We start from the raw sequence: 11,609 nt of genomic DNA on the forward strand, positions 1-11,609 counted from the left end.
CTTTGGGACTTTAATCTTACCTTCTCAATTAAAAAATGAAATAGCACATATTTAACCTATATAGGATTGCTTACTGTCTAGGAAAGGAGAGAGAGTGTGAGGGAGGGAGAAAAATTTGGTAGTTAGTAATATCTATTATTTCCTATATCCTTATCTCTTCTCTATTCTGTCTATCTCTGCATCTCTCTCTCTTTCTTTCCCTTTGTTTCCTGTCTCTCTCTCTCTCTCTCTCTCTCTCTCTCTCTCTCTCTCTCTCTCTCTCTCTCTCTCTCTCTCTCTCTCTCTCTCTCTCTCTGTCTCTCTCTCTCTCTCTCTCTATCCTGAAGCATAGCGGGAGTGGTAGGGACAGAAGGCATATTCTTTCATTCTCTATCTTTAGTGAGACTGCAGCAGGAGGGATAAAGGTTAGACTACAGCAAGAACTTTTCTATAGTCAGGAATACCCAAGGAGCGGAGTAAGAAACAGGAAGCCCAGGACATCACTCCTACTTTGAGTAATGAGATGGGACAACAGGGAAGGGATTTCTGGATTTGGAAGCAGGATAAGGGATGGATTAATCACAAGATCACACATTTAGAGCTAGAAGGGACATGAGAATTCTCTAGACTAGTTCCCTCATTTTATAGGCGAGGAAATTCAGACCAGAAGCATTGATTCATATTGACATGCAAGACGGAGATGGCAGGCTTATTAAGCATTTGCATGGGGAACTATTTTGGAGAGGGAGGGAAGAAAACCCGTTTAACCCCCCTTTATCTGGTCCTGGAAGCTCTCCTTATCATCCTTCCTTATCTCTTATCAATTCAGATGAGATCCTGGATCCCAGCTTAGAAGCAGTGGGAGTATAGCAAAGGATAGGATCAGTCCCAGAGTCCTAAGAGTAACATCATCTTCAGATGTGTCCCAGTTTCAGGCTATCTGTAGAAGGGGCCAAAATAGGCTTTTATTTCACAGAGATGCTTTAGGGGAACCCAAATGGGAGTGTTTTTCACACTGACCAGCCTAGCTGATGGATAAAGGGTGAGAAGGGAGTGCTTGAGAAGAGCCTGGGGAATTATCTCCTGTGGAGATAAGAGCAAAGATGAAGAGATTGATTGCATTTTTACCTATTAACATGTCATGAGTATATTCTACATCAAATTACAAATAAATAAATACTAAATTATACTTTAACCTATTTAACACATATTCCCCATCTGGGGAAGGGGTGGGGGGAAAGAGGGAAAAAGTTGGAGCAAAAGGTTTTGCAGTTGTCTATGCTGGAAAATTATCCATGCATATAACTTGTAAATAAAAAGCTATAATAAAAAAATAAATAAATATTTATTTTCTAAGTGCATTCTTCAGGCACTATTGGGAAGGTGGCATTAGCACTGTGCTGTGTGTCTGGTACATTTTTCTGTGTTCTCAGGGTTCTGATTGCAACATTTTCCTCCTCCCCCTTCCTTTCCCTCAGCCCCCCCCAATCTCCCTCTTCTTCTATCTACCCCAGGATTGGTGGCTCTCAGCCCCTCCTCTCAGCCCTCCACCCCCCCCAGACCCTCCCAAAGCCCTTATCAGGGAGCAGAGACTGTGTCTCTGCCAGATCCAAGATCCCCTCTCTCTTTAGCAGCAGCTACTAAAGCATCCTTGTGGAAACTGGGAAGCCAGACCCCAAAACCCACAGATCCTAGATCTCTATATCTTATTAGGAGTCAACTCCAGGTAGGTATAATTGGAAAAGGAGGTAAATTAGGTCAGAAAAAACAGGATATATGAATATATGTGTGTGAGAGGTGGGCACTGAGACTAGGGGACAGGTTTACTGCTGGGGTCCAGAATCAAGGGGAAAGGACTTGGGGAGATGGAAGTTGATACTAGGAAGGAGACTGAGAAAAAGGGCAAGTGTGTGTATCTGTGTCTGTTGGGGGAGATTCTTTTAGAAGCTAATGTCGGGAGACTAAAGGTTCATCTTCCATTTTCTCCACCTGGAAAGTTTCTCTGTTGGGAAATCATTAGTTTTTTTTAGCATCCTTCCATGGGACTAAGCTTTATTTATTTATTTATAGCTGCCTTCTCTTCCTAGGGAGAAGGGATTTGCTTTCAACCTAAAGGTTTGTCCCAGTCAGACTCAGATTTGGGGGAGGTGGAGGATAATACTCCACAGTGGATGGGAAAGTTGAGGCTATCTTCCTTCTCTCCTCCTCCCTACCATGGAGTCTTAGGCTCACACATACTCCTGGGCACATGTCAATGTTACACCTGTGATTAGTGTCTGTCATACGGGAGCTTGGGGCATGCTCTGGCTGAGGGTCATGGAAGGGCTCTTCTCTTCTTCGCTCCATGCCCAAGGCTTACCACCTCTGCCCTCCTAGGCACCATGAGAAGTGCGCTGCTGCTCATGGCTCTTCTGGTCCTCAGTGTGGGAAGGAGCTGCCAAGCTGTCTGTGAGGAATCACAGGAAGAAGGGGCATTTGGTGGGAGCCACAGCAAGGTAAGACACCCCCTTTTCCTCCTCAGAGCCAGATTTTCCCTGAATCATCACATCCCTTAAGTTCCAGTGGCAGGAAGGGAAACAATGTGTGTATGTTGAATTAGACATATATATATATATATATATATATATATATATATATATATATATATATATATATATATATATATATACTTGTTGATTGATTAATATTGATTGGATAGTGCTTTATGAGGGGGGAGATGACTTAGAGTTCACAGGACACTTTCTACTAGTTCTTTCCCATAGCTCAGTCCCTGGTCAGATGATCAGAGCCCTGATAAGACACCAGAACCCTTGTTTCCCCCCCAAAATCAATGACCATTTGCATGTTACTTTATGCACAATTGTCACATAATCATATCATTATTGAAATATCAAGACTTTTTTTTTGCTCTCTTTCTTCCTTCTTCTCCCCCAACTCTAATGCCTTCCCTCCCTTAGGAGCTTAGCCCCTTCTCCTTTTCTCCCAGTGATCCCTCCCCAGCCCTTCAATTCAGGATTTCTTAGATCAGGTTGCCCCAGCATAGAAAAACAACAGACTAGGCTGTGATTTCCAAAGTTCCTCTTGGGAAGAGGGTGGGAACTAATTGGGAAGGGAGAGAGAATGAATCTTTTCAGAGTTTTCAAAAGACAGCAATTACATCGACACAAATGCTTTTAAGATGATTACAGGTGGGACTTATTACAAATTCTGTGTGTGTGAGAGAAATCTAGCTGTTTCTCTACCCCAAGTTTGCTTAGCATCTCATTACAGAGGGTGGGAAGACGATTTGAGCAATTTGAGAAAAGTGGCCTCTCCAGGAGTTATGAGTTAGACGTAAAAAGAGATTGACAATTCCACGTGCCAAATTGTCTGAGTCGCCAGAGCAGGCTGTGGCAGTGGGGACAGGAGACTGGGCTTACCTTTCCCCAATGTATGAGTTCAGAGTCAGAGCTTTAGAGTGACACGGTCAGGATTTCTGCCTCTTCCCTCTCGCTGTGTGACTTAGGACAGCTCTCTGTTCCTCAGTTTCCCTTTCTTGGACTGCAGAGCAGGTCAAAGCTTTCCACTCCACTCTTGCTCCCATAGGGTATTGGGTGGACCTGTGTATATCTAATCAGTATCTTTTGTGTGTGTATATGTAAGTGTGAGTATGTGTATGTGTGCTCTAGAAAATGATGGGGCTTTAAATTGAGGGGCTAGTGAGATGAAGGAGTAATTCTCTTCTATTTTGATGATTGTCTTTCTGTCAGACATCAGCAGCTGCAGCTAGCTGCTGAGGGAGTTCCATGTGTTCCCCATCCTACAGCTCCTGAAGGTACCAAAAAAAGAAATTAGAAAAAAACCCATCATGAAAACAATTAGGAGCCCCCAGTTGGCAGTCCCAAGAGTTGGCCATAAGGAAAGGGGTCTTTAAGTTCAGTAACACCCTTGACAAATAAAACTAGAATAGATGAAGTGGGAATGGAATGAAAAAGAAAGAATCTGAGATAAAGATACATGGAGAGAGAAAGATACAGAGGTAGAGAAAGCCAAAAAGGTAAGGGCACAAGGATGGGGAAGATAGTAAAAGGAAGTGGGTGTATCTATAGGTTTCTCTTATGTTTTGGAGGGTAGAGGGAAATCACTGAAAAATAGGTATATTCCAATATTTTACTTTCATTTATACTCAACAGTAAAAACCCCATTTTCTCCCAGTTAGTGACCTGCCCACCTCAGTGGGGAGAGTAATGTGGATGAGATCAGATTATTGCCTGTGCCCTTTGGGACTTTAATCTTACCTTCTCAATTAAAAAATGAAATAGCACATATTTAACCTATATAGGATTGCTTACTGTCTAGGAAAGGAGAGAGAGTGTGAGGGAGGGAGAAAAATTTGGAAGACAAGAATTTGCAAAGGTAAATGTTGAAAACTATCTTTGCATGTATTTGGAACAATAAAAGGCTGTTATGTTAAAGAGAGAGAGAGATGAAATAATTGAAGCCAAGGATAAATCACTTGCCCAGAGTTAGACAGGTAGCAATCTGGGATTCAAACAGATCTTCTGGCTCTAAATTCAAGGCTCTTTCCACCTTTACTCTGAATGGAGAGGGGAGGAAGGAGGAAAGAGACTGGGGCTTCCAAATTTATTACCTTTCCCTACTCAAGTCATCTAAAATCCATGGGCAGTCGCTACTAATGTTCACTAGAGTGAAGGAAACCCCAAGCACTTCTCATTCAATATGTGGATTGAAACTTGAAATTTGAAAGTCCTTTCGTAATAATAATACTAATAACTAGCATTTATATAGCACTTTAAGGCTTGCTTAAATATGCTGTCTGATTTGATTCTCACAATAGCCCTGTGGACTAGATAGTATTATTACCTCCATTTTGACAGATAAGGAAACTGATGCTGAGAGAGGCTAAATGACTTGCCCAGTCACTGTGCCAATAACTATCTAAGGCAGACTCAAATTCAGGTCCCTCCTGAATCCATGTCCAGCATTCCTATTTTTTATCTCCCTACCATCATATCCTCAAACTCCCCTGAGCTTCAGTGCAGCTCCTATTGTGTCAGGGAAGGCATCATTGCTACCCTACCATCAGTCTGACTTCTCCATCCTCCCTTCTGTATGCCCATTTACAGACATCTCATCATAGACAGTTGTTGGAAAAGACTATATGGTCTCAATCCTCACTCTGGTTCTTTAAGTTCTTTTTGATGTTCTTTTCCCAATAATAATATTCAGCATTTTAAATCAGGGTAAGGAAGAATGCAAATCATAGGAAATCCAGAAATAAATGAGATTGTCTTAGGATGGGTCAAATAGTCCCTGGCAAAAAGAGCTGAGCCTGAATGTGTTGGGTTCAAATGGAGTTGTGCAAATGGAGAAAGCGAGCCCAGAGATAGGGTCATAACCTTCCTTGGCTAGATGGGATCTTGGAAGGCTTCTACATCATCCTGGTTTTCTGCATCTATCTCCACCAGAAGGTCTTAGATCTCTACCAGCTTCCTCCATCCCTGCTCCGGAGGTTATACAACAGCCGGTCTCTCTCTCTGGATGGGTTGCTAAAGCTGCTGAGCAAGACTAGCGTGGGTAAGACCTCAGTCCCCTGGTGCAGCCTTAGACAGATGGCATGAGATGCAAGATCTTGGGTGGGGGAGGATACCATTGGAAAATCACTCCAGGGGATGGGTCCATCTAAGCCATGACCAATGAAGGTGAGCTGCCAAAAGGCAGCTCCAGTGGGGGAACTGGCTGAGGGGATGTTGGTTTGTTCCAGTTGCCAGTATCTCTTAGTATTATTTCCCCAGGATTCCCTCCATGTTTTTCCCTTACATGCATTTTCTCTGTTTCATAGATCCTAAGGAGTCAATGGATTTCCAGAAACGTAAGTAGTCCTTTTCATTGCTCTCTACCCTCCCCTCACTCCCTTCCTGCTGACAACCTGTTCGATGTCCCCTGATAAGTTATTTGGCAAGACCCATCTCAGCTGGAATAAACCAGTTGATCCAGTAGCTCTTCCTCGGTCAGTTGCCTCCTGAATTTGAGGCGTATAGCTGGTCCTATGGAAGATTATTCACCTGCTTTTAAATATTCCTCAGTAGGCAAAGGGCATCTGTAAAAGCTCCTAAGCCAAGTGGGCAAGGAGTGGAAAATTATGAGAATAGTATGAAGGAGGAGATTTCAGAAGGTAATTAAAAGGGGTAAAGGAAGGGAGGTAGATATCTGTAGCACACTAAGACTGGAGCCCATACCATTTTGAAATAATGGAGGAAAAATGAAGATACCAATAGATAAGATGGAAACAATCTCAGCTGACCTCAACTACCAAGAAGAGGTAAGTGCTAGGATTTATGCCTCTTCTTTTTCATTACCACTTGGTGTTTCTATTTTTCTTTCTACAGGTGACATGCATGATTTCTTTGTGGGGCTTATGGGGAAAAGGAATATACAGTCAGGTAAGTGTGAGATGGAATAAGGGCTTATGGACTAAAGTGTCAAATAGGATAGAGCAAAATTCAAGTGCCTTAAATTAAAAACCAGAGGAAAAGACTATCTTCCTAAGTGAGGGATGTTGTGGTCCCTCTTTTACTCTCCATTCCTTCTCTCAATCAACTTTGACCCTGGCCCATATGAAGGTCTGTAGAATAAAGGGAAAAAGCACATGAATCATTGCAGTAGTTACAAAAAGTGCAGATCTAGTCCCATCTCTGCTTTCTTTTCTCTCTAAAAAGAGTCCCTAATTTTTTTTTACATTTTTATTTTCCAATCCTAATCTCTCAATTAGTCCCCAAGGATTGCCCATCCTTCTGATAAGAATGGAGTAATGACATGAGTACGTCATGACCAGACCCCCAGAAGTCCTTTCCTAAGTTCCTTGTTTATTTCTTCCTCAGAACCATCTATGGAGATGAAGCAAGAAAACTTCCCTGGTTTTGGTGACCCCAAGTATTCCACCAATTCAGAATGAGGTAAGACCAGAAGGAGAGGCGGGAAGGCTGGGATGAGTATGACAAATGAATCACAACATAGCCATATGTCAATTGTTCACCTCCTTCCTCTTCCCGATGTTTCTCAAAAGGCCTATTTTGATTAAAAAATATAATTATGTGAGCAATTGATACCTATAAAGATGATGCAAGAAAAGATAATATTCCTAAACACACAATATTCAGAATAGATGAACACATATAAACACCCACAGAGTCTATTCATAGAGCATTGTGAATCTTGGACATACCATTCTGGCTCATTCACTACATCCTGGTTGGTCTGTACCCGGTACAAAAAAAAGGAAATAAGTAGACTTGGACTAAGTGGTTTGTGGCAGAGCTCAGCTTCAATCTGGAATATAAATGAGGGAGCCTAAATGCCTGGGATTGGGTGGTATATAAAGAAATTTCTCTATCATCGAAACTTACTCAGTTTTCCCTCTTTAAAATCAGAATACCTCAGGTGTCAGAGAACAAGGAGCTTATTATCCATGTAAAATAAAATAAAATAAAATAGTTATGTAAATTACAGGCACTGTCTCAAATTTATAGAAAGCATTTGCAATTCATTAGCCCCTGGAACTAAATTTTTCTCTTATATCCTATAAGTATCATAGAAAGCTAGATCTGAAAAGGGGCAATGAGAGGTCAGCTACTTCAGTCCCCACACTGAGGCTCTACAGAGACTACATTTTCATATTCCAAAATTAGGACACGATCTGACAAAAAAAAATTCCTTTTTTTTTCAAAGTCTTGGTAAAAGTAATTTTTGTATCTTAAAATTCAGACAAGGTGATCATATTAACTATTCTATAACAAAGAATAAATTTGTAAGGAACAGAAAGTGCCATTAAATCTAATGGGCCCCAGCTGAAAAGGATATCCTAGTTCCACTGCCTACGAGGCTTGGGGGAGGAGGTGGAAGCACCCATGATGATCCCATGGGCTGACTGTGAGGCTGATGCCAGCCTGACTAAGATGTCCATCCCGGACTCCTTAGATGACAGATTTCTCACTTGGTGAGCTGGGTGTGATAGTCCCTTAGGGGATATGTCTAGTCAAAACAGGGAGCTTCTCACCCCAACACCATCTTTCCCCACACAAGAGTGACTCATCTGGTCCTTTTATTTCATTAGATCTCAGAAAAAGTTAGTGTCATGGTACAAGTTTAGGACTATTCAGAATACCAATAATCCAAGAAAACATGTAGCACACAAGATATTACTTAAAGCAAGGCCATTTTATTCAGGAGACATACTTAGAATAAGTAGTGCAATCTGGGAGAATGGAAACAAGTCAGGTCCGCTAGTCTGAGTGGAGCTGAGCATCCATCTAAGTGGAATGATCCCTCCAACCTGTAAAATTTGGAACTAGACTAAGCTGTAGAGGAGGGGTCTAGGAGCCAGGACCTTTGGACTGGTACTGAGTCACACTAGTTGGGGAGGCTCCTGGAGAGCTGCTCTTCAAACCCCGGCCTTCTGGGAAAGAGGCTTTGGGCAGTTATGGGGCTTCTTTGTTCAGTGAGGTGGGAAGGAATTGTTACAGCTCAGAAAGTGTAGGAGGAGATTGGGAGGAAGAGGAAAATTTGGAACTCTACAAATTACCTCTAAGAGAACCCCAACCCTGGCTTCCTAGCCCTTGTTACCCATGCTTATAGACCTTGGGGTGCCAGCCTAACAAACCCTGGGCTCAGTGCTTCCTAATAGTGAGGGGAGCCTGGGTCTGGGTCCCCCTTGGGTGCTGGGTGAGAGGGCACAAAGAACCTTAATAACCATAACTCGTTGATTACATGGTACTTACCGTATCATTTGGCTCTCATTAGATGGTTATTTCAGTCCTGCCGATGGCTGGGTAATTATACAGGCAGCTATATCAGGATGACATACTTTCCCCCAGTGTAATGCACCAGCCCATAAAGATAATTACAGTGCAATTTTGCCATAGTATTTTATACAAATGGCAGAAATAAGAGCATTGTAGAAGCCTACTTTTAATCGGTGCTGGTGAATCCAGTCTCTTTTCAGAAGATCTAGGAACATAATTATGTCTCCCCTCATCACCGTCATCATGTTATCATTGGGTGAATGGATCCTTCACCACCTGTGAAATGTCATGCAAAATAAGTCAGGAGGTTTGGGGAAGGGGTTCAGGGAGAAGATGAAAGTGCCACTTGAAGGAGATGATTTGAAATGAAGTTTTCTTTTAATGGAGGGGGAGGAGTCGGGGCAGTGGTTCTCAAATTTTTTTATTCTCAAGACCCACTTAATACTTTAAAAATCATTTCATTGGGGGCAACTAAATGGCCCAATGAATAGAGCTCTGTGGCTGGAGTCAGAAGGACCTGACTTCAAATCTGGCCTCAGACACTTAACACTTTCTAGCTGTGTGAACCTAGGCAGATCACTTACCTCCAAATGCCTCTCAAAAACAAAAACAAAAACAACAACAAAAAAAACAAACCCAAATTAAAATAAATTATTGTAAATGAGTAGGAATAGCTTTTGGTTTATTTGGCATATCTATCCACATTTATTTTATTAAAAATTAAAACATATTTATGAAAATAGTTTGGACCTTACAGAACCTGGCCCATACTTTAAAAACAGCTGATCTAAGGGACAGTTGCCCCCTTATTTCCTTTATTTAAGACTGTCATCATTCAAGATTCTTCTTTATTACTAAAGGCTCCCAGGAGGAAACAATCAGAACTGATTGTGTACAAGATCCAGAAACATTTACACAAGTGTGCTAGGTAGAGGAGGTGTGATAGGACCCCATTGGTGTATGGACAACTAGCGGATGGAGAGGCAGCATAGTCCATCTTGGGTACACAAGTGTAACTTTTGTCAGATTGCTTACCATCTCAGAGAGAGATTAGGGGAGGGAGGGAAGGATAAAAATGACAATTCAAAACTTTAAAGAAAAAGAATGTTTAAATTTATTTTTACATGTTATTGGTGGAAATAACATTACTATATATACACACAAATATGGATATGTGTGGCTATAAGGAATAAAATCACCAGTTAAATATGATGGCTGGGAAGGTAAAGGAATTGTGTCGACAGGGAAAATCTAACTTCTTATTAACCCTTTTCTTTACAGCCCACAGAAAAAAAGAAAAGCATTAAGACTTTGGCTTTCTCTCCTTCTTTTCCCAGTAGATTTCTCCAAACTGGCTGTTGAAATGGAAACCAAGAGTTTCGTAACAAAGAAGATGTATTTTTTTTTTTGGTCAGTCTCCCATATTGTCCACCTCTCAATTTTGCTTGCCTCCTCTCAACCCCTAGGAAAAATACCCACAATTCTATTTCCTCACCCATTGCTATATCATTCTCCTCCTTTGATCCACCCCCTACCACCATACAACCACTTAGAGAGTAACATCAATCCCATGGGCACTGATTACAGATACCAAGCAATTTTTTTCAGTGACACATTAAAAATATAATCTCTAAACTCATCATCAATAAAAGGATTTTTACACATGATCTGGAGTGGTGTTGGTTTGGTTTGCTTTTTCATTGACTACTGGTTCAGCTCTGAACATGTAGAGAAAGAATAGGGACCATTTAATTTAATTTATACAACTTTCACCCAAAGATCCCAACTTTTGGGATAAGAATTCATTATTTGACAAAAACTGCTGGGAAAACTGGAAATTAGTATGGCAGAAATTAGGCATGGACCCACACTTAACACCACATACTAAGATAAGATCAAAATGGGTCCAAGATTTAGACATAAAGAACGAAATCATAAATAAATTAGAGGAACATAGGATAGTTTACCTCTCAGACTTGTGGAGGAGGAAGGAATTTGTGACCAAAGAAGAACTAGAGACCATTATTGATCACAAAATAGAACATTTTGATTACACCAAATTAAAAAGGTTTTGCACAAACAAAACTAAGGCAAACAAGATTAGAAGGGAAGTAACAAATTGGGAAAACATTTTTACAGTTAAAGGTTCTGATAAAGGCCTCATCTCCAAAATATACAGGGAATTGACTTTGATTTATAAGAAATCAAGCCATTCTCCAATTGATAAATGGTCAAAGGATATGAACAGACAATTTTCAGATGATGAAATTAAAACTATTTCCACTCATATGAAAGAGTGTTCCAAATCACTATTGATCAGAGAAATGCAAATTAAGACAACTCAGAGATACCACTACACACCTGTCAGATTGGCTAAGATGACAGGAACAAATAATGATGAATGTTGGAGGGGCTGTGGGAAAACTGGGACACTGATGCATTGTTGGTGGAGTTGTGAAAGAATCCAACCATTCTGGAGAGCAATCTGGAATTATGTCCAAAAAGTTATCAAAATGTGCATACCCTTTGACCCAACAGTGCTACTACTGGGCTTACATCCCAAGGAAATACTAAAGAAGGGAAAGGGACCTGTATGTGCCAAAATGTTTGTGGCAGCCCTTTTTGTAGTGGCTAGAAATTGGAAGATGAATGGATGTCCATCAATTGGAGAATGGTTGGGTAAATTGTGGTTTATAAAGCCTATGGAATATTATTGTTCTGTAAGAAATGACCAACAGGAGGAATACAGAGAGGCTTGGAGAGACTTACATCAACTGATGCTGAGTGAAACGAGCAGAACTAGGAGATCATTATACACTTCAACAACAA

General features: G+C 41.1%; 1 protein-coding gene across 3 annotated transcripts; it reads left to right on the top strand.

The window, feature by feature from the left end:
- The first annotated feature begins 1,569 nt into the window (after nucleotides 1-1,569).
- Nucleotides 1,570-10,445, top strand: TAC3 (tachykinin precursor 3). 3 transcript variants are annotated; one of them, XM_074269932.1, is made up of 7 exons: nucleotides 1,570-1,705; nucleotides 2,356-2,474; nucleotides 5,448-5,556; nucleotides 5,822-5,851; nucleotides 6,369-6,422; nucleotides 6,861-6,935; nucleotides 10,118-10,445. In XM_074269932.1, exons 2-6 carry the CDS (start codon nucleotides 2,361-2,363, stop codon nucleotides 6,932-6,934), a joined length of 381 nt encoding a protein of 126 aa, XP_074126033.1. In that variant the 5' UTR covers nucleotides 1,570-1,705; nucleotides 2,356-2,360; the 3' UTR covers nucleotide 6,935; nucleotides 10,118-10,445. The 3 variants fall into 3 exon arrangements, with proteins under 3 accessions (XP_074126033.1, XP_074126034.1, XP_074126035.1); XM_074269933.1 differs by having other exon boundaries at nucleotides 1,582-1,705; nucleotides 10,121-10,445; XM_074269934.1 differs by having other exon boundaries at nucleotides 1,584-1,705; nucleotides 5,451-5,556.
- Nucleotides 10,446-11,609: the final 1,164 nt, after the last annotated feature.

The sequence above is a fragment of the Sminthopsis crassicaudata genome, chromosome 5 (assembly GCF_048593235.1).
Source record: "Sminthopsis crassicaudata isolate SCR6 chromosome 5, ASM4859323v1, whole genome shotgun sequence".
NCBI classification, from domain to species: domain Eukaryota; kingdom Metazoa; phylum Chordata; class Mammalia; order Dasyuromorphia; family Dasyuridae; genus Sminthopsis; species Sminthopsis crassicaudata.

Coding starts and splice junctions, on each gene's coding strand:
- TAC3 (XM_074269932.1), top strand. CDS start 2,361: ATGAGAAGTGCGCTGCTGCTCATGGCTCTTCTGGTCCTCAGTGTGGGA. Junction 5,852..6,368: donor GTCAATGGATTTCCAGAAAC/GTAAGTAGTCCT, acceptor TTCTTTCTACAG/GTGACATGCATGATTTCTTT. Junction 6,423..6,860: donor GAAAAGGAATATACAGTCAG/GTAAGTGTGAGA, acceptor TTTCTTCCTCAG/AACCATCTATGGAGATGAAG.